The sequence below is a fragment of the Equus caballus genome, chromosome 18 (assembly GCF_041296265.1).
Source record: "Equus caballus isolate H_3958 breed thoroughbred chromosome 18, TB-T2T, whole genome shotgun sequence".
In the NCBI taxonomy this organism is placed as follows: Eukaryota; Metazoa; Chordata; class Mammalia; order Perissodactyla; family Equidae; genus Equus; species Equus caballus.
In genome coordinates, this window is record NC_091701.1 from 34408254 (window position 1) to 34434679 (window position 26426).

Here is a 26426-nt window from a genome sequence, read left to right on the forward strand (position 1 = left end):
CAGTACTTTCTAAACTATAGAGGGCTATAAAGTTTTAGTCACTGTTTGTAAAACTCCTACCCCAATACTAGTACTTCTATTGCTACTACAACTAACTCATTTCAAAGATTACGTAACTTTTAAAATTCTCTCTTTTGTGATAATGCCATTGTTTTTCTCAACCATAAGTGAAAGATGAAAAAACATGTGCTCAGGAATTTCTTTGTGTTTAATAACTGACAAGCCTGATGTTTTAGAGACACAATCCTTGAATTTGAGTTTCTAAAAAGTTTTCCAAAAATACAATGCAACCAACTTCTGTGGGAAAACCAACTTTTAGTTCTTAAGTCATATTGCCTATTAATTAATGATCCATGATTTCAACTAGGAGGTAAGGCCCTTACAGAGATGGAGATTCAATCTCCTAGCATGTGAAAAAATAACAATTCTCTCAGAAATCACAGGCCCACATCTCGGTAAAAAAAAAGAGCAGATGAGAGTACTTGTGTAAGAATTCCAGCAAAGGTTTTCACTGACTGGAAACCAACCAAAATTCCCATCAGAATTTTCCAGAACATTTGTTCATATGCTCCTTACATCTAACCAATTCTCTAGTTATAAAGAAGATAATATTCAAAGACACCTTTTTTTAACTACGGTTGGAATCCTTATTTTAAGGAATTAATTTCTTTGTGTTTCTTCTTGTTCCAAGAACAAATTGCCGGGAATCTTGCCTCTATAACATTTTTCATGACTAAAGGAATAAACCTCTGCTGAGTTTTCTAAATTCTATCTAAATAACTTCTCTTCCTAAGTGAAAAGTTTGCTCCTTTGGGCTAGTCTGTTTGCAGTCTTCCAAATAGATTTGGGGTTGGGCAAAATCATGTCTTAGTTTTTCCTCCAGGTAAAATTAAATTAATTCCATATATTTTCTAACAAAGTCTTTTTCTAAACTAGGCCCATTAGAGGGTAGTGAAATCAATTTACCAGATCACTATCATTTTAAATAAATAGAATTGAAATGCTCAGAGTGTATTGTCTTTAAGTGTAGCAGTTAAGTACTCTTCTGTAAAATATTGTGTCAAAAGGAACTCATAAACTTCAGGGAGGTGTGTGTGTGTATGTATGTGTCAGTGCATGTGAATGTGTGTTGACTTGCAATATAAAATAAATTTCTCACTGCGGGTCTTGGTAAGAAAAAATTTTTAAGAGCTACTGTTCTAAAATATTATATAAAATGTTCATAATTAAGAGATAAAAGTTTCTAAAAGATGTAAAGTTTCTGAAAGAGAACTGGGTTTATCAGAACCGCAGTGAAAGTTATGGGAAATTTTATAATAATAGCTTTTACTTAAGAATATTTTAGGGGCCGACCCTGTGGCTGAGTGGTTAAGTTTGTACACTTTGCTTTGGCTGCCCAAGGTTTTGCTGGTTCATATCCTAGGCATGGACATGGCATCACTCATCAGGCCATGCTGAGGTGGCGTCCCACATGCCACAGCTAGAAGGACCCACAGCTAAAATACACCACTATGTGCTGGGGGGGATTTGGGGAGAAAAAGCAGGAAAAAAAAAAGATTGGCAACAGTTGTCAGCTCAGGTGCCAATCTTTAAAAAAAAAGAATATTTTAGGCATAAAGAGTTAAAGGTCACAAGATTTTATACTATATTTAAACAGCCCATGTGATTTAGGATTTTTTTTACAATTATGTCCATATTTAAGAAAAATTCTGCTTTAAAAAAGTAGAATTTCAAAAGATTTTTATATTTCATAGTTACAAAGATAATTATTTACTTTTTAATCATTTGTTTGGGGATGGTGTAATAACCAGTTATCACATTCGCTGGTTTATTTTTGTACTAAAGCCCACATAATTCTATTGGAAAAGAGTCTCTTTTGTATGGTATATCTTCTATCTATTCCCACTTCTGGCTAAAACAGGGTATTATCCATCCATGCCATCTGCAGGCAGCCTAAAAGATCACATCTGTGTCCTTCCTGAAAGTGTTTGTGACTCTCTCTGGACTTCAGGGCCCTCGAGAGGAAGAAATAAGTGCACAGACTTTATGATGACCAAGTGTCTAGAATTACTTGCTGGTATACCCCTTTGGAAGTGCTGGGAGTCCTTCTGAGCAGCATATGAATCAGCCAGAAAAATTCTCAGAGTGGAGGGCAGGGGAGGGTGGAGGGTGGAAGACTGTCACATTATACTTGACTTACAATGCTGGCCAGATGCTTCTGGTTCTTGGCATGTGTCAGGGACAAGGTGCTGGAAGGCAGGATGTAGCTGGTGGCTTTCACTTTATCCCAGGCCTCCTTGTACAGGTTCTGCAGGGGTTAAAAATCTTCTCGTGAATATGGAAAAATGCATTCTGGCTATTTTTTAGGAATGGATTTTTCCTCTGCTTCTGTCCTTCACAGACACTCCCTAACAACCCGTGAATCTTCTCTCTCTGTAGGATCCAAGTACTCCTAAATGAATAACTGGCTTAATGCCATGACCATAACTTCACAGCCCATTATTTTGTTCTCTACCATAGTACTTATCACAGTTTGACAGTTATTAGAGTTTTTGATGCTGTGTTCGTTCCCCATAGGTCTAGGAATTCCTGGAGGATGAAAACTGCCAACTTAAAAAAATCTATTTATCCTTCCCTACTTTTTTTGTAGCTAGTGGGAGCTCAAAAATGTTTCCATTCCTAGGTTTTTATTTACCCAGGAGAAATGAAAACTTATGTACATACAAAAACCTATATGCAAATGTGTATAGCAGCTTTATTGATAATTATCAAAAACTGGAAACAACTCAGATGTCCTTCAACTTTGAATGGATAAAGAAACTGTAGCACATCCATGCAGTGGAATACCATTCTGCAATAAAAAGGATAAACTGCTGATTTATACAGCAATGTATATAATACATGAATGCATTTTGCCAAGAGAAAAAAGCCAGACCTGATGGCTACATACTATATAATTCCATTCACATGACATTCTGGAAAAGATAAAACTATAGGGACAGAAAACATCTCTGTGGATGCCCGGGGAGAGGAGACAGGTAGCAACAAGTAAATTTTGGAGTGATATAGAACTTTTTTGTATCTTCACTGTGGTGGTGACTACATGACGCTACGCATTTGTCAAAAGGCATAGTACCAAATAGAACAAAGAATGAAATTTACTGTATGTAAATTAAAACAATCAACCAGAATGAGGAAGGAGTCTAAAATGAAACACAAACTGTAACAAATAAATCTAATTATATTACAAATGCATAACAAGACTACACTGAAGGAAGTAGGGAAGAAAACAATTAATTTAAGTTATTTTGGAAAATGGTATGTTGACTGGATACTCTAAGGCTATCGACCAAAAAAACCCATACAAAATACTATACTCTAGTTAGAAAATTTCTTTCTCACAGGGGTATGGGTTAGCAATTCTGAAAATACTTTATGTGCATAGAAGAGTTGATCAAATACTTAAATACATTATAGATAATGAGCCAGGTTTTTCACCAGAAAAGGAAAAAGAAAGTTATAAGTTGGAAAAATAAGGAAAGGGGGAAGGCTGGAATGAACTCTGTGGTATTGAACAGTATTGGAGGCATCAGTATGAACTCATGGTTTTAAAATATAGATATGGTTAGGTAAGTAGGGAGACAAATATAGATATGTATGCATACATGGTTTAGTGTATATACATATATTTCCAAGCTTTGTCCACTTAGAGGGTCTAGTAGCAATGACACCCCAGTAGCAATGAGCACAGTTAGTGCTTTGATGTGGGTTTTGAAATACCACTGCTTAATAAATAAACCAGGACTCCTTGGAGAGGTGGTTGATTCTAGGTCTAGAGTAGGGAAAATACAAGACAAGCCTGGAGCATCTTGTGGTGCCAGAAAGTACGGAAGTGCTCAAAAAACACAATGACGGAGTATGTCAAGGGGACACAGGAGCCACCTTGAAAGAGCTGCCAATGGTCAAAGCTGAAACAATTTTAGCAACAAAATAAATAACAATAGTATTAGACTATATCCCATAGAATAAAATAAAATCCGTGAGTCTATACTGATATAAATAAATAAACAAACACCTCAATGGTGGAGAAGTAATAGTTTTTCCTTGCAGAAGAATTCCAATTAGTAAATGGAGAATGAATAAGGGAAAGAGAAAATCACCAGCAGGCATATTCCACAGTAATAATTGTTGTAGACAAGATCCACCAATGGATGCTAAAATATGTGAGACAAAGTTTGAGGAGAACCTGAATATTTGCATAGTCCCAAAGGATCTCCTCCAAGATATTTATTAAAAACAAAGGGAAAAATAGCAACTTTACAGTGGCCAATCTCAGCAGGTAGCGTCTTAACCAAGCGGTCAAGGTCAACATTACCAGTTATTGCTATCATTTACCTCCTGCTATGATGCAATGAGAAGGGCACATCGCTTCTGTGTTATTCTCACCAAAAATGCATACCCTCAATCTAATCACAAGAAAATATCAGATAAACCCAAATGAAGGGACATTCTAAAAAGTAACTGGCCAGTATTCTTCAAAAGAGTCAAGATCAGAAAAAGACAAGGAAACATTGAGACATGATCACGTTGGAGGAGACAGAGGACTCACAACAACTAAACGCAATGGGATCCTGGATAGGCATCTGGAACAGAGAAGTATAGTAGTGGAGAAGCTGGTGAAATCGGGATAAAGTCTATATTCGACATTGGAACAATGTTTATTTCTTAGTTTTGATCATTATACTAAAGAGAAAAGTACTCGGGAGTTCTCTGCCCTATTTTTGCAACTTTTCTGTAATTCTAAAATTATTTCAAAATGAACTTAAAAAAAGTTTGTTGAGTTAACCAATTCAGAGGAGGGAGAAAAAGAGTGCCTTTGTTGGTCTGTAAGCCACTGCCCACTGGAGAAGCCAGGGAAGGACAAGTTCAGGGTCAATAAAGAATGGCTTCGGTGGTACCCGCCTGAGATAAGGAAGGAGTTGCTGAATTTGTGTCAACTACGTGAAATAGTGCAATATTCAAATGAGGGCTTATTTAATCGTAACTAGGAGGATTTATGAAATAAAGTAGGAATTTGAAGGTCCTGGAAAAAAACTAGAAAAACCTTTAGGGTCAGAGTGCCTATCTCTTTTATTCTCTTATTTTCTCTAAACAGGAAAAATGTAAATATGTAAAAAAAATTCAACTCACACTGCTATAAAGATCCTTCAGATTCTTGATTCTGTCATAATCCACTGTTTCTAGAATTGTGGTGTATTTGTCCTTAATCTGATGATAATTTTCTTTATATTTCACCTACAGACAAAAAACGATGGGTTACTCTTTTTTTGTTGTTTGAAGTTCTATGAAGACAATAATGACTTGTTCTGGAAGTACAAGGAAGACGCACCTCACTAGCATTAATGCCACTTTGAAGAGCAGTCACATAAAGTGGTGTATCTGTGACCAGATTATAATTTTGTAGATTTTCTTTCCCCGCTGCTGTGTATTGTATCTGCGGAGAAAAGCAAAAGTCACGCAAAATGGTAAAATACGGGTCTGCCATTGGCTTCAGCAGCTTGTGCCAACTTAGTTGTACCTTTATTTATTTCTGGGTTTCTGCTTTAATTCTAACAAAGAGGCTATCTTCTCTAGTCCTGCAGACTTTGTATGGCTGTCAAAACTCATAGTTTCTTCTGACCAAGAGTGGGGTCTGGATCTTTGCCAGGTCGCCTTGTTCATTTTGTGGTCTTTTCCAGCCTATACTCCATCCCTGACAGCAGTCCCTCAATTTCAATAGTCTGCCTATCAGACCTGAACCAGATACTGGGAAATTTTCTAAATATCTATTTTTTACTTTAAAACTTATCTATCTATGATCAAAGTATGCATTTGCATTCTACTCTCTGCAAGTTAACCTGATCAACTAGATGCTTAAAAGTAGTTCACTAGGAAACATCTCCGAGATATCTTTCTGTTGTAAACGTCTAATACCTTAAACCACAGGAGAGACTCAAACTGGGAAGGTCCAGCACCAGAGCAGGCCACCAGCAGAGCTTTCATTGGGCAGGGGGCCTTTGGTTCTCTTACATCGGGCACTGTTAAAACTGTTCCTCTGCCTGGGCACAGAGACAGCCTGGCTATCCCCCCCACTGAGAGCAGCATGGATTTCCCTGACCCACAGCGAGCTAGTCCTTCTAGAAGATTGGCTCACCTGACTCTGGAGGTCATATGCTTTCTTGGCATGGAGAATCTGGGGTGTATCCCAAACGTAGCATCCAATGCCTCTCAGCCAATTCAAGTCATCTTTATACACATTCTGCAAGAAAGAAGGAACAGTAAAAGGTGGCAGGAATTCACTGAATTTGCAATTGAGCATTTTAGTAATTTCCTCTCAGTCCTTGGCTGTGCTCAGTGCTTAGTGCTTAGTGGTCATAAGGTGGGCCTTTCAACAGCTGGAAGATCTTTAATGCCCTGGCCGAAAGAAGCTTAGGAGGAGAGCAATAGCTAAGTTTTAGTCTAGTGTTAAACAGATTAAATATTTAACTTTGGTGTCCTACGGCATAACGGGGATTCTTACACCAAAAAGTGGTTACATACGCTACTTCGCGTTAGAAAGCAGCAGGGTTTATGAATACAGGGACAATCCGAGTGTGAAGGCCCAAGGCAGAGCTGGGTGAAGCCTGTAACTAAGTCAAGCTGCAGAAAGGACATCATACATCACTCAAGATCTCCTGCGCGTTTCGGGCCAGAATAACACTGGGTTCTCCTGGAAGAGATGTCCACTGGTGGAAGTAGTGTCGGTACTCCAGGTCACTGAGGATGTACTGGCACCTTTTAGCCAGCACATGATTCATCATATCAATGGGGATATGAACATTTGCTTTGGTGTCCTCATACTGTCTTCTGTAGTTCAACTAAAGAATAATATTTTTTTAAAGACAAAAATAAGACAGGAATTAAAATGTAAATTATTCATATCAATCTCTTTTAGAGTCTCATTTCCAATATAATATAGATGAGTACCTTTAGAATACACTAAGGTTAAAAAAATGACACTTTAATATGTTCTTCTTCTTTTTCAATTTCCCATCCTTTTATAACACAGGGTGAATATTGACCTTGTTTTCTCCTTTTTGAAAGTACAGGGCCCACATTGTGTGTCTGGTAGTGGAGGAGGGAGGGAAAGGGCGGAAACCTACAGCCATCAAAGACACACAAGGCTACTGGCAGTGGTGGGGGAAAATCTCAAGATGCACTCACTCCTCCCTGCCCCACCCCCGGGTAACCTTGAACCCAAGGGTGGACTATAATCGGGCAGACTGACAGTACACTTCAGTGTACAAATCCCCTGTTAAAGTGAACTTTGCTTACCACACTCCTCATCTTTTGGAAATCCAGACAGTGAACCACAGCAGGGAACTCACTGATTTCTTTTCCAGCCAGGTAGTGACCCTTCAGCTTCTCATATGTCTCTTTGTATTTAAGCTGTGAAGTAGGTACAACATTGAGAATCACTGGTATTTTCTAACCAGCCTCTTGTTCTCCAATAAAGACTCTCAAACGTGTAAGAGAAAAAATGTCCCACAAACCTCACTGTTCACATAGTCGGCATGCTTGGCTCCAACAATGGGAATATAGCGCTCATCCAAGGTATAACCATAGGCCTTGGTGCCCTCCCACGCCCCTTTATACAGTATCTAGAACAAAGAAATGTGTGTCGATAAAAGTTTGCCTTCAACTTCTTTCAGATACTACTAAAAAGAAAATGGTAAAATATTTATGTTTAAAGGCAAGACTTAAATCCTTATGTACAGCCATCTGTGTGCCTACTTAAGAACAGGGCAGAGTCATTTGGCTTGTTGCAAATTAAAACCACACGTTCTTAGGCATTTTATAACTGAGTTTACGTAAATTTACAGTTCTAATAAAAGTGAAAACAAATTTGCAAATAGGGAATCATCAAAGATTATTTCCCATTGGCATACACACATACACACTACACATACATCATTGTTTAGAGTAGCTGAATTAAAATTTGGAGGGCAAGTCCTCCATTTGCTGGCTGGAGATATTTGTACATGATTGCTAAAGAGGGATCAGCCTTTCCTCTCTTTTCTCTGTTGGTTATTGTCCGTCCTATGTGCACCCAGATCTGGTACAGCACTTGTTACATTACTGTCTATCTGTTTATTGATATGCGCCCCCTCTCACTTGTATGGGCTCATGATGGCTTTGTCTCATTGGGCTTTAAGTTCCTCACTACCTCTTACAGTACCTGGCACATCATAGGAGCTCAAAAAACCCCAGCCAAATAGATGCTACTTGCCCTGAATAATATGCTACTTCTAATAAACAAGACTAAATCGAACAAAAATAATAAATATCCTTATAAATTCAGTTATTCAAAAAATCAGTCAAGAATATGAATACTGACAAGAGTTTAATATTAGGGACTGAATTGTATATCACATAAAGTAGAACTTACGGTACTATAGAGTTTTCCCATGTCTTTGGAGTGGGTGATATACGGTGTATCTGGAGAAAATATATACTTGCCCTTTACTTCTTTATTAAATGTTTCTTTATATTTTACCTAAGGAGAGAAAACAAAACAAAGCTTTCGGTTACTCTAAATGTCTATTTAAAGTTTCATTGGATCTACCTAGCAAGACAATAATAAGTCTACATTTAGAGATTAAAACTAGCCAGTTGGTTGAATTTTAGCTCATTTTAGCTAATAGAATAATTCCGACAAGAATATAGATATTATCTAAAACTGGGTACAGTATACCACCTACTAGTGACTTTTAAAACATTCTCTTCCAAAGATTATCTTATCCTTTACCCCCCACATTTTCTTACAAGCAATTATGGAGTTAAGCAAATCTACTCAATGATAGACAACTAAATCCCCATCTATGGACCTCATTATACACAAAACACACTTACATCACTTTGATTGACTGAGTTGATCTTGGCCAAAACAACCGCTGGAGGATCCACCACACTTGTAAAGTTAGGATAGTTGTCAAGAGCATCTTTCTTATATTTTATCTGCAAAGGAATGGAGGCAGTTAAGATAGGTCTCCCCCTCCAGGGTACCTATTCCCACCTGGCAGGTAAGGAGGCCAGGCAGGCATTAGATAAGAACAGGCTTTGCATACCTGGTTCACCATTTCCTGGTTCCTGGTGACCCTCACATGGTCCACAGAATCCAAGGGGATCCAGCCAATGCCTCGGAGCCACTCCAGGTCAGCTTTGTAGATATTCTGAGAGAAGGAAGAGAGATACGATGCAGGTATAAATGACTCAGACACAGACTTACAAACAGCAGATTAAAAACAATTTTTTTCAGAAGGTTTTAAGGATTTCTCTCTCATGGCTCTTGTCTCATTAATTCAATCATGATTTCATCTGTTCACCTGAGCAATACTTCTTGAGCCTGTTACCATGCACGAGGCCCTGTGCTAGGTGCTATGAGGGATAAGTATAAGGAAAGAGTCCAAGTGTGGAGAGAAGCTATTTGCAAAGTGGAAAGTGGTCAAGTGCTATGGGAGCCAAGGGCAGGGAGCCGTTGTTTTCAGCTATGAATATAAGAGAAAGTTTTACCAACAAGGTTGTCATTTTAGATGGACGTGGTATGTTTAGTTATATAGAAATATGTGGGACATTTAGACCAAATAAAGGAAATTATCTGAATAAATGCTCATGTATTGAAGGGTAGAGGGAGTCACCCCTCCAGCCAAGCCTATCTCTACCCTACCCCACCCAGCTCCTGGGCTCTCTCAGGCCACCCCACACCAAATGAACAGGAGTTGCTAGTGTGATTAAAGTTCCACAATGTTCATTCTGCTGCAGCAACCAGTGAGGTGGGATGTTCAAGTTCAGCACCCACGCTGCAGGCAGTCTTTGACTTCCTGGTTCAGTTTTGGAAATGATGAGAAGACCCAGGTAGGGTTAGCTCCTTGGTGCACCTGAGCATCACATTTATGTTCCCTACAGATTGCCGGTGGCGGGTACAGATCTTGATTCAGGCTTCAGTGCAAGGTGGCCTAAGTCATAGTCTCTCTCCTAGCCTTACAAAAGCTCTGCATGAGGGATTCTGGGCCCTCATGTGGCTCATCAGAACTTTGTGTCCCTTTTGCTTTGATTCCTTGAAAGCAACTCCTTTATAAAGGCCTTGAGGAATGAGATGCTTGGCAAAGCAAGAATGGGGCATTCCCAGGTCCTTGACTATACTACCATCTAATATTGGGAAAAATCCTATCTCAATCTCAATTCCCACCCAAGCCAATTATTATATTCAATCAGTTGATAATTTTCCATGCAAACACAAGTGAGAAGTTGCTGATGGCAGAGATGGTACAAACGCAGCAGATTTTTAAAAAATTGACTTTGAAAGTTATTCAGAAATACACAGCCAGTAGGCAAAGATGTCCATCAATCATTGCTCTTGATCTTTCTTTACTTCATATCCAGCCTCAATTCTCTTCTGGGAACAAACTAAATATTTATGGCTCCAAGTTTCAAAGACTGATGATTCCAGGATGCTGCATATAATTCTCAGAGCATACCATGCATTTCTAGATAATTAAGAAACAAAGATCACTTACATCACTCTGTAGGTCATAGGCCTTCCTTGCCTGAATAACATCATTCTGGTCAGGATGACACATCCATTGATGCAGGTAATGACGGTAATCAATATCACTGGCAAGGGTCTGCCCCTCCTTGGCAGCCAGCACAGACACCATATCAGGAGGTATATTGATTTTGGCCTTTGTTTTATGATACTGCTCTTTGTATAGCCTGTCATTCTGAATCTGGCCTGCATGCTCGAACCAAACCAGCTTAGGATCGTCTCTCATTGTCGGGACACCAACGTAATGACCTCTTTGCTTTACGTGTTCAGCTTTGTATTTCAGCTGGTGGGAAGAAGAACAGAGATTCCATCAGCTTTGACAAGCACACAAGGCAAAGGGGGCTTGAAACATCAGCAAAGTCAGCCTCCAAGTTGTTTGTGTCAACCCCCTCCCCAAGAATAAATAACAAAAAACACTGAAATAAATAAATAAATAAATATGAAGAGCTATCCATTTAAAAGTAGAAAAATATATATTTGTTTCTAATTCTGGCAATGTTTTATTTGAAGGCCTAGAGATTTTAGGGAAGCCAGGGAAGAGAAGAAAAAGTAAAAAGAAAAAAATCAACAGCTTTTAAAGAAGCCAAGAAGAAGAAGAATGCCCACAGCCCATGGGAAAAGCATCAGAGGGAGCAGGTACTCCAACCATCCCCAAGCCCAGCCGGGCTGCCGAGCTGACAAGGAATGCTCCAAGGTGCTATGCCTTAGCATAACTGGGTTTCCGCACAGATAAGGTCCAGCCTTTGCAAAGTGCACTCATAGCAGCATAAATTACCTCACTCTGAACATCACCAGAGTGATGGGCATGAACAAACGGCACAGCATCCGGAGGCAAAATGTAACCTGTGGCCTTTTGCTTCTCCCAGCCTTCCTTGTAGAGATACTAAAAGACAGAAAACGACAATAAAGAGTTAAACCAAGGAGTCAAAATGGAGGGATAACTCGTGTGCATGCATCTCTCATAGTTACATTCTGGTCCTCAGTCCCCACACAAAGTCCAGGTATCTGGGTAAAATCCCTACCTGGTCCAGTATCCGGGCTGCCTCCTGGGCAGTGTGCAGCAGGGGGGTTTCTGTGAGGGTGTACTTTGATTTGGTGTCATTCCAATCTTTCCGGTATTTAATCTAGAAACAAGAGACAATGGGGTGAGTGACTTGATGTTAAGAAAATAAAATATTGTTCAATCAAATGCTAGCATCAGTCATCTCAATGATTACAATCTGTATCTCAGACAACGATGGCATGCTGAGTGTAAGTAGGTGGAAAGGCTTTGGAAATGACATCTTCACAATTGGATAATTTTAGAAAAACAGCCATGTACTTACATCATTTAGGATCTCACCACTTTGTTTCGCTGTCACATAATCAACTCTGTCATCCACAGGAGTAAAGTTGAGAGTTTCTATTTTTGTGCGATATTTTTTCTATGGGAAAGAAAATATCTTTTAGATAGTCATGGTCCCTGGTCCTGGTCCTGTGTGAGCTGAGAAAGATACGATAGACTTAAGAATCCTTTCTGCTAGAAGCGTAGAGCACCATATTTCAATGGCATCTTCCTGGCAATTTGGCTTTCTTCTGAGCAGTTTATTTTTTAACAAATGGATTGCCTTCTTGTTTGATAGTGTTAGCGCTGTCCAGTCAATTCTGACTCCTGAGTGACCCTGCACAGTCTTTTTGAACCATCCTCTCACCTCCTGGCACTATATCAGACGACGCACCACTGCTATTCATAAGGTTTTGTGGCCAATTTTTTTGAAAGTGGGTGGCCAATTCTTTCTTTCTAGTCTGTCTTAGTCTGGAAGTTCTGCTAAAACGATGAGTGACCCTGCTGGTATTTGAAATACCAATGGCATAGATTTCAGCATCGCAGCAACATGCAGCCGCCACAGTATGACAACTGACGGACGGTGTGGTTCCCTGACCAGGAAATGAACCAGGGCCATGGCAGTCAGAGTGTTGAATCTTAACCACTAGACCCCCGGGGCTGGCTGGGCTTGTTATATGTCCCACAGACTTTAAAGTAGCAGCCTTGCTTAGCTCCTGAAGTCATGTAATGGATCATTATCTGTATCGTGATACTCAATACATTTTTTTCAATTGGACAAACTTCTCCAAAGTGTATTGTCATTGCTGACAAAAGAAGTTTTTCATTTACACAATTCCAAGCATCAACGAGTGCACTGGATATAATGTTATGGATGTGGTCCCATAATGTGATAGGGATTATTTAGGAAAAATGAATATCAAGCTTAAATGACAGCAATTGAAATTGTTAAGATTGATGATAGGGAATGACTGCATTTTGGCTCATGGACTTTTGTTCACTCTTTTAGGAAATGTACCGAATGGCAGGATAAAATCTTGGAATACCTCACTGAAGATATCCGCGGCATGTTTGGCATGATTGACAGAAACGGAATCACTTGGCAACCACCCAATTCCACGTAACCATTCCAAGTCGGCCTTGTAAACAGCCTGTGAAAACAAGTCGGGCATGAATTCACCAACCCGACCGCATGGTCCAACTTACTCTATCCATTGGTCTGATGGAGAAACACAATTTAAGGATGACCTACTCAAGCAGCCAGGCAGGGAATACAAGCAAACTAATTAGGAGGCCAGGTTGCATGACAAACTGAGGGACATCTTTTCTATTTAAAGGGCATTAGCCTCGTTTCATCTCTAGGTTATTGTTGCCAGGGGTAATGCACATTCAGAGCTCCATCCTCTGATTTTTCAAGAGAAATGGAAAATCTTAGATCTGTACACAAAATTTCCTGATTTAAAAACCTTGGCCACTTAATTGAAAAATTTTTAACACTGCATCAATTAAAAAAGTATAACTGTACCTACATCCTGTCTATGGACTGCCAACATTTTACTTATAGTATAAACCTCAACTGCTACCTAAATTCTACAGAAATAATATTTTCACAGTAGTTGTCTTTAATCTGGTACAGTTAGGAACTATATTCACCGTACCATTTATTTCTTGATACGAAGTCTAGGTCCTTCATGTCTTTGATGATTTTGATACCATAATATAGGTCTAACTAAAATCAAATATTTGGCTATATAAAGACATGAAGTGATGATACAAGGACTGAATGTCATAAACTTTCTTGGAATCATGGCAAACGATAGGACAGCACATGCTAAAACGCAGCCCACTCACATCGCTCTGCAGTTCGTAGGCTTTCTTGGCCTGAATCACGTCGTTCTGGTCAGGCAAGCACGTCCATTGGTGTAAGTAATTGTGATAATCAATGTCACTGACCAGAGTCTGGGAATGTTTAGAATGCATGATGGAAAGCATATCCGCAGGGCTTTGGAACTTAGTCTTCCATTTGGCCCACGGCAGCCGGTACTCTCTCTCATTCTGAATCTTGCCAGCTATCAGGGCCCACCGGATCTTGTTGTCATCCTTGGCTGTACGGGTGCCAACGTAATGCCCCTTCTGCTTCTCATGGTCAAGCTTGTATTTATACTGGAGAGGGAAAAACAAAGCAGATGGATCACAGCGTGTACACTTCATGCACCCAGGGCATTTGCTTAAAAAGCTGAGAAGTTAAACAAGCCCACACTTACGTCACTGGCGATCTCCCTGGAGGCTTTGGCAGCCTGGATAGGGATGGCATCCAGCCGCACATCGCAGCTCATCTTCATTTCATCCCAACCTTTCCGGTAAATGTTCTGATGAGGAGAAAAAATAAGGTATCATTCCAGATTCAAATTTACCAATAACTCCATGGGCTTAAGTAGAATTAATGTCATAGGAGTACAGTTTTGAAGTCTCAGAGCCAGATAAAGAAAAGAGAATAAGTGGAAGACTCATCTTTACCATTGTACTGGAATATGAAATCAAGTCTGGCATCCAAAGATCTGGGCTTGACAAGATTTATTTCTTTTTAATTTGAATCATAGCCTTACATAGCTATTCATGATTAATGTAAAAGCGTTTAGCTGCTTCTTGTATTGGTGTATTAGTAGCACTGGAATAAAGTTTAAGTTCAGATATTAATGGGCTATTACCAAATTTCTTTAATTCAATAATTATATTTATTTAATTTTTTAATTCAATACATTTTTGTAATCTTCAGAATTATAAATTTTTTGTATTTGTGAGTTTTTTCCCGAATGAATTTCTTAGATCTTCTTATATGATTGATGATCGTATTAATTGGGAATATTATCTTCCTGCTGAAGCAGAAGTGGATCTAATAGTCATTTTCTAACTGTAGCACTTTTTGTTTGTAAAGAGAAGTTTGTTAAAGTAGTGACTGATTTACAAGTAACTTTTAAAATATATGTTCAGGAGCCGGCCCTGTGGCCAGTGGTCAAGTTCGCGCGCTCTGCTTTGGTGGCCCAGGGTTCAGATCCTGGCGAGAACATGGCACCGCTCTTTAGGCGATGTTGAGGCAGCATCCCACATGCCACAACTAGAAGGACCAACAACTAAAATATACAACTATGTACTGGGGGGATTTGGGGAGAAAAAAGGAGGGAGAAAAATTTTAAATATATGTTCATATTTAAATGGGTACATTCTGTATTGAAAATGTCAGAAAAACTCAGAAATAGTAATTTAAATGTATAATTCAGAAATCATACCAATCATTATGGGAGCTTGAACAGTGCAGACAGAAGGGTGAATTTCAATTATTGACAGTTTCATGGCCTTTGCATATCTGAAAAATGAGTGCTCACATAAATTCTGTCCTTGTGAGTATGCACAAGTTATATGTGAATTTTCATTCAATTTTTATATGAATTTTGAGAGGATCTATTCTAACATTTGACTTGTTTTTGGTCCAAAAAAGTGTTCTCCACATTTAAATGTATTAAACGAGAGAATATTTAAAGAAAATTTGTCATTATGTTATTTTTAATTTTTTGTTTTTCATTTACTTTGTTTTATTACATATAGTTACACTCTTTTTTCTTACATAATATACTTTTGTTTGATTATGTAGTCAAATATATTTTTTATTTTAATTAAAAAGAAATCTAGGCTTGAGACCTAAGTTCTTCACCTACTTTGAGAACATGAGCAAATTCCTTAATCCTTTTAAGTCTCAACTTTCCCATCTGATAAAAACAAAGTAAAATGCCTTACTCATGTGCTTAGTGTGAAGATAAATGAATCAATTTAACGTGAATTTTTTTGGTTACCTATGAAATCGTATAAAATATTCTGAAAAAGTTGTGCTTTCTAAATGATAGACACAGTTTCAAATAGTGGATTTTATAGAGATTATAGTAATGGCCACACCATGTGTAAAGAAAATCAACATCCTGGTTAGCATTCAAATGGGATGTTTGATTTCTTCCAAAATGCAAGCCATTCTCATTAATATCTAAATATCTGAAGTTATGAACTTTACTTTGGGCATACTTTCGAATACTAGTCTTGCTTACATCATGTTATCAATGGGAGGATTCTGGTATTTCCAGCTGAGAAACTGATCACACAAAAGAGAGCACATGAGACTTTCCAGACTTCTCCTGGCAATGATGCCTATGGATTGAAAGGAAGAGGCAGAGGAGTCTATGCCACATGGATGGAGAGCTGACTGCCTGTCCATCCAGTCACTTGGAGACAAGAGTCTACTGCACCATAATACTGATTTGCTCTGAAAAAAAAATCTATCAGGGCCCTAAAATTTTGTTTTCTTCCCAGCTCTTGGAAAAAATTAGTTCCCGGGGTGCTCATTACAATCGACTTGATGGTGCAGTTTGGCACATGCTGAGGAACCTTTGCTTGGCAGGCTCCTTCTCTCACAAAGATTTAGTATTTTTTGAAAGATGCAAAATTCCAAAGCACGGTGAACTGCACTAAGGTCGTATCCTTCTTCTAAAGTCATACTAATTCTACACACAGGGAACCTTTGTGATCCATGAGGGTGGTACCTTCCTCGAACTTTGGTGAATTGTGTAGCTAACCATGTAACTCAATTCTCATTTTACCTAATAGATTTTTAAGTTGATTCTCTTGCTTCTCCCAGACATATAATGATTTATTCTGCAAACAATGACAATCTTGCCTTTTGCTTTCCAATATTTGTCTCTTATTCTTACTCAGTAATTATTTTGGCTTCAATGAGAAGCTTACCCACTTAGTACTTCCAGAAACTGTTAAACAATGGTGATGTTAGTGGGCATCCTTGTTTTATTCCTGACTTGAATGAGAAGGTTACTTACTGAGCATGAGACTGGCCTTTGATTTGAGATTTATTCTTTTAGTCATGTGGAGAAAATACTCATTTATTCTCACTTTGATAAGATTTCATTTTCAAAAAAAGAAGAACGCATATTGGATTTTGTCACACACCTTTTAAACCTAACAAAATGAGCCTGTCATTCTTCTCTTTGTCCTATTACATTGTCGGGTTTCTGAATATGGAACCCTCTTGGCACTGCTGGATGACCCTAGTTGTTTGTATTGTAGCATATCCACATACTACTGAATTTCATGTGTTTATGTTTTGTTTAAGATTTTCCCCATGATTATTGGTCTCCAGTTTTCATTTCTGGAACTATCCTTGACAAGTTTTGGTAATCGTGATGGCTTTCCTTCTTTCACTGGGCTCTAGGGTAGTTTGTTTATCTCTTGAAGTTCTGAAAGAATTCTCCCATGACATCATCTGGGTGACCCTGGCATTTGAGAGGGGAAGGAAAGTCTTTAATAACCCCCTTAATGTCTTTTTATGGGGTCAATTTTGGTAATTTATAACTTCCTAGAAATTCCCCTATAGATCCAGGTTTTAAATTCATCTGTATAAAGTTTTGCGAAGAATTCTCGTAATTATTTTGAGTTCATCTGAATTTGTCATTCATTCTCTTTCTTGTTTGAGTATCTATTCATTCCTCTTTCATCCTTCTTGTCCTTATTCCCTTCTCCCTTCTGTCGTGTTGACATTGGCTCACCAATAAGTGGCCCTGCCCAGTGACTCAGAGCCAGGGATCTGCTCCTCTCCTCACTCCTGGTCAAGGGCTGATGGTAAGCAGTCTTGCCCACCCTCATTCAGTCAATCTTCTCTGCCTTGGCTATGAAGAGTTCCTTGGTGATATCAGAGCACCAGTTGGGTGGCTTTCCAAACAAAATGGCAGTTTGTTGTGGTACTTACCTTGCTCACGTTAACAGCATTGACTTTAGCAAGATTAATTTCTGGAGTATCTGGCATTATATGGATCGAAGTTTTATCCTTGTCCCAAACTTCTCTGTACTTTGGCTATGAGAAGAAAAACAACAAAATTGCCTCATAATTTGTAATTTGTCTAGTTCTAATGCACAACTTTCACCCTTTCTGATTCAAAATCTTTTCATATGAAGACAAAAACTTTTAAAATCTTTTCACGTGAGTTACTTAAATTTGATATACCTCTATTAATACTTTTTACTAGTACTTTGAGTTTTTGTTTAAAATCAATAAGCAACAATAAAACAACTCTGCCAACATTGCTTATTAAAATTCTTCCTATCATCATTACTATCTGACAAATAGATCAGTAGGTTAATAATTTATCATTTATTTATAACACTAACAATTTTAAAATAGGGGGGAAAGTGACTTACAATACTAATATTTTCAGCATTTGTTTTGGCAAGGACAACTTCAGGAGTGTCAACGATACTTGAGTACTTGAGTTTCACCACAGGTGTCCGATAGATACTGTCTAGGAAGATCTTCTGGGCATTTCTGACTCTCAGTATCTCGGGAGACCCTTCAGGCATCCAGCCGATGCCACGCAACCACTCCAAGTCAGCCTTGTAGATAGCCTGGGGAAGAGGGCAAAGTTAGGTAGAAGTAGTGGGATCTTTTTCAAATTGTGGTAAAGTAAGGAAGAAGTTTTATGCTATATTTTATCTTCCACAAACAATAATAAAACCTGAGCATGGCCTGACAAACACAATCCCTCGTGTGCACAGCAGTGTTTTGTCTGCTATGTTTTCTGTGGTAGAGGGTCTGCTCTGGGGCACCGGTGAACATTCTAAAAAGCTAACTCTCTCTTTGGGAAGAAATTTGGATAGCATTTACATAATCATCATACTAGCCAAAGAGGACTTTTTAAAGGAATAACGATGGGCTCTCCAGTAAGTTCTTGACATAGCAGCCTGAATGATCTTCACAAAATTCACAGTTCAAATCTGATGTCACAACATTCCCTCATCCCATGGTTTCCCCTTGGTCTTGGGATAAAGATCAAAATCTTAACGTGCACTAGAAGGCGTTGATGGTTTAGCGTCAGTCTCTACCTGTTCCTCCAGTCTCCTCTCGTGCGTGCTTCCCCTTGACCTGTGCATTCTGAGCACACTGGCCTTCTTTCAGTTTGTGGTCTACAAACAGCCCCCTTGGCCCACGTTGCTCATTCTGCAGGAATGCCTGTTGTGTCCTCCTTGTGAAGACAACTCCTGCTGTCCCTCCACATCCTTACTAAATCAGCACTTCCTCAGATAAGCTTTCCCCAACTCTCTTTTGCATAGAGCCAAGGATCGTTCTTCCTCAGCCATCTCATTTTTTACTGATATTCTCTAGTTATTTTCTTACTTATCAATGTGAACTCCCTAAAGTCAGGAACTTATTCTTGTTTCTTCTTTATTCACCATGATCTCTTTAGCGCTAAGCCCAATGCCTAGCACGTGGCATGTTTAATAAGTATTTTGAAAAGCACAGTTCAGAATTTAATTCTGGGGCTCGTCTTGTGGCCCAGTGGTTAAGTTTGGTGTGCTACGTTTCAGCAGCCTGGGTTCGGGTCTTGGGTGCAGACCTACACTGCTTGGCAGTGACCATGCTGTAGCAGTGACCCACATACAAAGTAGAGGAGCATTGGCACAGATGTTAGCTCACAGTGAATCTTCCTCAGCACAAAAAAATAAAAAGAGAGAAAGAAAGAAAGAAAAAAAGAATTCAATCCCTAATTCCACAGTTTTGATCTAAATTGGGTTTTCTTTTTTCAAGATAGCATCTCCCTTTGAATTGGGATTTGTATTTTCTTGGTTATCTAAACCTGTTTTCCCTTCCAGATGTAGGTAAGTAGTTAAACAGAAAAAATTGGTCTATGTTAAACACCAGTTATTAATTTCAACAAAAAACTTTGTGTTCTTCAGAAATGGTATTTTAGTAGCTAGTTAACAGTATACAAACATCAGGCTAAAAAGTTAGTATAGGAGTGAAAAATATAAGAAAACTTCTACCTTAACAAAGAATGATATTATATGTTTTAGTGTGTAAAATATGATGGATACTCAAAATTCAGAAGAAGGGATTCTCAAAGAGGATTATATACAGATTTTAAAGTTTCCCTTCCTCATTCTTTAAGAAGTTGGTTGATATACAGTGCTTACTACACTAACGTGGTTCAGATTAATGAAGAGACTACATTTCTCTGGAAATTGGCCTAAATTCACCAGTTGGCAACTCATTTCAATTGATGGATATTCTTTCCTATAGAAAACTCATTTATTATGAGATGTATTTCTTAAAGCTTAAGGGAACCAATTTCAGATAATCAAAAGAGGGTATTCATTCTACACAAGAAATAAATATCCTGATGGAATCCATCATCTCAAAAGATCAAATGAGCAGAAAATATGAGTAAATCTAAAAATACTTCAGGTAAGTCAGTGAAACACCATGTTGTGAAGAACACCAAGTTAAGGGAAACTAGTGAGTTTGGAGCATTCTGCTAACCTTTGAAATTGATTTCAAAGAAGACAACCCTGTCTTTCTTCAGTTAAAGGACCATGGATGTTCTTGTATTTAATAAACCACAAACACTTCACATGTTAACAAATCTACAGAAAAATCATGGTAGCACCGTTAACAATGAAAATGAAACTTTCCGAAGAAGCCCAGCAGTGGGGTAGGCAGTTAACAAACTTGGTATGATTCTGAAGGGAAGTGCTTCTGTAGGGAGAGCTGAGTTTTCCCGAGCACAGGAAGGAGTGACCAGGCAAAGCTGTGGAAGGCTTCCTTCCTGGGGAATAGCTCACCCCTTCATTGGTGCTCCCCACGCTAGCACACACTTACATCACTCTGCAGGTCGTAGGCTTTCCTGGCTTGGATCACGTCATTCTGGTCGGGGAAGCAAGACCAGTGGTGCAGGTACTGGCGATAGTCCACATTGCTTGCTAACTCCTGGCCTTCCTTGGCAGCTGTGATGGACACCATGTCCACCGGGATGGAGATCTTGGCCTTGTGGTCATTGTAGACCTTTTTGTACAGCCTGTCATTCTGCATCTTCATCACATTTGCCGCCCAAACCAGTTTCGGGTCTTCCTTGGCACTGGGAAGTCCAATATAATGGCCTTTCTGCTTCTCATAAGTAGTTTTGTATAGATACTGGTGGATGTGAATGGAAGAAAGTAAAGTTATTTTTCCAAACTCAGTTTTTCTAGACAGCCTGCTCAAAATAACTCTCCTTCTCTTAGATTACGTTTTTTGGGCACTATCTTTCTTTCAATCCATACTATACGTCCTGTACTTCTTGATACATTGGTTTGTCTTCTATGTCTATATGCCTGAACATATTGTGAGCACCTCTAAGGCAAGAACCGTGCTTTTGGATTACCCGATAACATAGGATTGTCCAGTGTTTCCCAATGTTTACTCACATGTTTTTTCACAAACAAGTACCATCTCTACCTCACTCTTTTCTAAGTCTACTTGATTCCTTGTTCAAATAAATGTATTTTTAAAGTGTAAACTTGTTTTAAATTTATAGTCCAATTTAAATGGAAAAAATCAGTATTTTTCTAGCACACATTAAAACAAACATAACTATTTTTAAAAGTGCTTGTTCATGTACTGCCCAAAATTATCACAGAACCCCCTATGCATGCTGCACTTCAAGAAACAGCAGAATTCTTTATACCCAGTGAATCTCTGTAAGGGCTTGTATCCCTCTGATACAGAAGATACTGAAAAGAAAATCAAAATCTGTGCTTAAACATAAGAAGAGCTGAACCAAGCAGAGATGCAAGAGGGTCATCAAATTGTTATAAAAGTTCTTCTCGAATTTGGGATTTTAAAACAAGACACTAATAACAATGACTTCCATTCGACTTAAATGTAATTTCTGGGGAATTGAGTTAAAGATTTGTACATTATTAACTCCCTGTGTGTCTCCTAGTTAGTGCTTGTTAAGGCTGGGCAAGGAGGAACTCTTACATCACTGGCGATGTCCCTGGAAGCCTTGGCATGCTGGAACCCGATGGCATCTGCTCGCAGGTCATAACCTGTCATCTTGACGTCTTCCCAAGCTTGCTGATAGCGTTTCTGCAAATGGAGATTGCAATGTCACAGTCAATCTGAAGAGGGAACTACTGAGTCAGTGTTATTGATGGGTTCAAGAATACATGTTAACAGTTATACTGAAAATTAATCTCCCCTTAAGATTTTTAAAATAGGCTGGTTTCATATTGAACTCAAGTTCCAGTCAATTTTTTATGACATTTAGGAGAGTTGTCTCCCAGTAACTTTTTTTTTTTTTTTTTTTTTTTTTTTTAAAGATTTTATTTTTTTTCCTTTTTCTCCCCAAAGCCCCCCGGTACATAGTTGTATATTCTTCGTTGTGGGTCCTTCTAGTTGTGGCATATGGGACGCTGCCTCAGCGTGGTTTGATGAGCAGTGCCATGTCCGCGCCCAGGATTCGAACCAACGAAACACTGGGCCGCCTGCAGCGGAGCGCGCGAACTTAACCACTCAGCCACGGGGCCAGCCCCCCAGTAACTTTTTTTTTTTAAAGAAGGAAATTTAGGAGACAGTAAATCATGTGAAAATGAGAAAAAATATATATTATTCGGCTTAAAAAGGAAAAATCAATGGTGTGCTGTTACAAAGACAACTATATATTACTATATAGGCTTATGTAAGTTTTTATGTTGTGTTTTTGGTAAAACTAATGCATTTTTCCTTCCCACAAATAAGGACACACATCTTTATATTATAAACACACTCTTGCACACATACACACACACACGGTACTTATCATTAGCTTAAAGACTAGAAATAAAAGGAATGGTAGGGAAATGTCTCGCTAAATTCTGGAGTGTATCCACGAAAGGTTCCCTTAGGCAGAGCACACTGTAAACTGAGTGGATGTTCGGTTCCTTACGTTGCTGATCTGCATGGCGTTGATTTTGGACTGCAGCATCAGGGGAGTGTCGGCTGGCACATTCACATTAGCCTTCTCTTTGTCCCAGGCATCGCGATACAATGGCTGGTAAAAATGAGAAATAGATGATTAGTAAATAAGTCTGAGACTACATAAATAAAATGATAGGTTCAATTAAATGTTCTCTTTGGATGTTTTCAGATATAAATGTAGACCATATTTAGTTTTCATTAGTGTTTTATTTAGCAGTTTCCTATAGTGACTTCAACAAGAAGAATACATTCATGTGTGATATAATATACATGTAAAATGAGTCAGAAACATGGTATTAAAATGATCATTTTCCATTTATTCACATGTGATTATCTGGCAGGTAAGCCCACAGTGCAGGTATCTATGACCATCCACATTGCTGATCAAGTCCTACTTTTCTTGGCCCAAATAACTATCGTAATGAAAAATATCGGGGCTGCCTTGGACTTTTCAACTTATGTCATGATTAAATAGCAATTAGGAGCTGGCAATTTTGTGATCACGGGATCACACTTGTGGACCTGTATTACAGTCAAGATCTCATAATGTGTTCAAAGTGTCATCAGAGTCTGTGGAACATGAAGATGCTACCACAATTATAGTGACCAAAGAATTATCTAAGCAAACAAAATGTGTATCCTGTTAACTGACTGACTATATGAAATCTATCTGGATACATGCATGTAAGATTCTACCGCTGGTATTAGCAGTTTAAAGCTCACAATTAGAATGTTTTGTGGAGGCTTCTTCCATTTGTCCGAATATAACATCAACTCGGCTTACCTCACTGATCTGTAGAGCATTGGTCTTTGCCAGGATGACTTCAGGGGTGTCAACAATGCTGGTGAATTTGAGGGCCTCAGGCCTTATACGATACAACCTTTCATTCAGGAGATTCTGGGCATTCTTCACTCTCATCACTTCCACCGAACCCTCTGGCAACCATCCAATACCCTTCAACCATTCCAGGTCTGCTTTGTACACGTTCTACATGAAGAAGAGGACCACAGAGTGTGGAAAGGTCAAATCTGCCCCCTTGGGCAAGATGCTAGCAAACCACACACTACCTCTATTTAAATCAGTTGGGTGGGCAATTGCATGAAACTCAAGGATCAACAGTAAATGTTAATATTTGGATGTGACATCTCTGGGAGAAGTTCATAGTATCCTACAGGAATTGGAGCAGGGCTGAAAGTGGTACTTGTGAAATGACAGACAGCAATGGGACACAATTTTATTTTTAAACAAGGTTGAGCTTCTGGGCTCACCATTTGAAATCTGCCTTTTATGTACCACTGGTAATAATATCTATAGGAATTCGGGAGAAAAAGGTCCTCAAAAGTATGTATAGTGAAAAAAATACATACCTATATCTATGTATACCTCTCTATCTAAGTATAAAAATATATATGCATATACAAATTTTGCCTATATGTATCAGATAAACTTGAAATCCAATATTTCTTTACACAGAATATCTGTTTCTGAAATTTAGATATCTCATCACACAAATGTAATGAATCACAACAACTGGGACTGAAATTCTCTACCTAATTACACAGAATAAGAGAGTGATTTTCATCTTGATGAGTAAGGCCTTGTCAGATAAGAAGAAACCTCTATAAGATAGAAAATATTCAGAAAAACTCTCCTTTGATGAAATGTACAAAATATGTTAGGTTCTGTCAAGTTTGCTTTTTAATTTATGCCTCTAGGGAATACCCTGTGATTAAACACAGACACACATCTCCCCAAGAGTCTGGTGATAATATACGCACATCGCTCTGCAGTTCGTAGGCTTTCTTGGCCTGAATCACGTCGTTCTGGTCAGGCAAGCACGTCCATTGGTGTAAGTAATTGTGATAATCTATGTCGCTGACCAGAGTCTGGGAATGTTTAGAATGCGTGATGGAAAGCATATCCGCAGGGCTTTGGAACTTAGTCTTCCATTTGGCCCACGGCAGCCGGTACTCTCTCTCATTCTGAATCTTGCCAGCTATCAGGGCCCACCGGATCTTGTTGTCATCCTTAGCTGTGGGGGTGCCCACATAGTGTCCCTTCTGCTTCTCATGGTCAAGCTTGTATTTATACTGGAGAGGGAAAAACAAAGCAGATGGATCACAGCGTGTACACTTCATGCACCCAGGGCATTTGCTTAAACTGAGAAGTTAAACAAGCCCACACTTACGTCACTGGCGATCTCCCTGGAGGCTTTGGCAGCCTGGATAGGGATGGCATCCAGCCGCACATCGCAGCTCATCTTCACTTTGTCCCAATCTTCCCGGTAAATATTCTGAAGAGGAGAAAAAATAAGGTATCATTCCAGCTTCAAATTTACCAATAACTCCAAGTGCTCCAGTAGAATTAACATCATGGCAGTGCAGTTTTGAAGTCCCAGAACCAGTTAAAGAAAAGAGAATAGATGGAAGACTCATCTTCACCATTGTACTGGAGTATGAAATCAGGTCTGCAGTCCAAAGATCTGGGCTTGACAAGATTTCTTTCTTTTTAATTTGAATCATAGCGTCGATGTAGTTGCACATGCAAAGCGTTTAGCTACTTCTTGCGTTGGCGTATTGGTAGCACAGGGATAAGTTCAGACATTGATGGGCTATTATTGAATTTTTAAAATTCAATTTGTTTAATTATTTAATGCAATTCCATTTTGTAATCTTCAGAATCATAAACTTTTTACATTTGTGGAGTTTTTCTCCTCCAATATGGTTTCTTAAATCTTCTTATATAGTTAATGATGCATATAGTTTGGGAATATTAGATCTTCCTGCTGAAGCAAAAATGGATTGAAGAGCCATTTTTTAAATGTAGTGCTTTTCTGTTTGTAAAGAGAAGTTTAATAAGGTAATGACTGATTTATAGGTAACTTTAAAGATATATGTTCATATTTAAATGGATACATTCTGTATTGAAAATGTCAGAAAGACTCAAAAATAGTAATTTAAATGTATAATTCAGAAATCATACTGATTAGTATATCATACAGGAGCTTGAACAGTGCAGAAAGGAGAGGTGAATTTCAATCATTGACAGTTTCCTGGTCTTTGTATATCTGAAAAATGAGTGCTCATTCTTGTGGGTATGGACAAGTTATGTGTGAATTTTCATTCAAGTTTTCACATGAATTTTGGATGAGCCTATTTGAAATTCAACTTTTTTTGAACAAAACAAAAAAGTATTCTCCACATTTTATTGTATTATACCAGAGGATATTTGAGGAAAATTTGTCATTATGTTATTTTTAATTTTTGGTTTATTTACTTTGTTTTATTACATATATTGTTACACTTTTTCCTTATGTAATACATTTTGTTTATGTGGTCAAATACAATTTTTATTTGAACTAAAAAAATCTGGGCTTGAGACCTAACTCTTCACCTACTAACATTCTTAATCTTTTTAAGTCTCAACTTTCCCATCTGATAAACACAAAATAAAATATCTTACTTATGTGCTTAACGTGAAGATGAAATAAATTAATTTAACATGAATTTTCTTAATTACCTATAAAATTATATACAAATATTCTGAAAATGTTGAAATCTCTAAATGATGGAAACAGTTTTAAACAGTGGATTTTATTGAGGTTAAAGTAATGGCGACACCACGTGTAAAGAAAATCTACATTCTGGTTAGC

At 38.4% G+C, this 26426-nt stretch overlaps 1 protein-coding gene across 50 annotated transcripts in view; it reads right to left on the bottom strand.

Annotated features, from left to right (window-relative positions):
- NEB (nebulin) overlaps nt 1-26426 on the bottom strand; it is a 213964-nt gene that overhangs the window by 66662 nt on the left and 120876 nt on the right. For all 50 annotated transcript variants that reach the window (XR_011428216.1, XR_011428215.1, XR_011428214.1 and 47 more), the window contains exons 92-116: nt 24963-25067; nt 24553-24864; nt 23558-23761; nt 22742-22846; nt 21796-21903; nt 20656-20967; nt 18201-18404; nt 17752-17856; nt 14213-14317; nt 13800-14111; nt 12995-13099; nt 11950-12048; nt 11647-11748; nt 11400-11507; nt 10596-10907; nt 9147-9251; nt 8932-9036; nt 8468-8575; nt 7572-7679; nt 7354-7467; nt 6699-6896; nt 6194-6298; nt 5390-5494; nt 5191-5295; nt 2201-2308 (exon numbers count right to left, since the gene is read on the bottom strand). Coding sequence is in view for 43 of the 50 variants with exons in the window: in XM_070240934.1 (XP_070097035.1) it covers nt 2201-2308; nt 5191-5295; nt 5390-5494; nt 6194-6298; nt 6699-6896; nt 7354-7467; nt 7572-7679; nt 8468-8575; nt 8932-9036; nt 9147-9251; nt 10596-10907; nt 11400-11507; nt 11647-11748; nt 11950-12048; nt 12995-13099; nt 13800-14111; nt 14213-14317; nt 17752-17856; nt 18201-18404; nt 20656-20967; nt 21796-21903; nt 22742-22846; nt 23558-23761; nt 24553-24864; nt 24963-25067 (3759 nt within the window). In the remaining 7 variants the exon portion in view is untranslated. The remainder of the gene's footprint in view (nt 1-2200; nt 2309-5190; nt 5296-5389; nt 5495-6193; nt 6299-6698; nt 6897-7353; nt 7468-7571; nt 7680-8467; nt 8576-8931; nt 9037-9146; nt 9252-10595; nt 10908-11399; nt 11508-11646; nt 11749-11949; nt 12049-12994; nt 13100-13799; nt 14112-14212; nt 14318-17751; nt 17857-18200; nt 18405-20655; nt 20968-21795; nt 21904-22741; nt 22847-23557; nt 23762-24552; nt 24865-24962; nt 25068-26426) is intronic.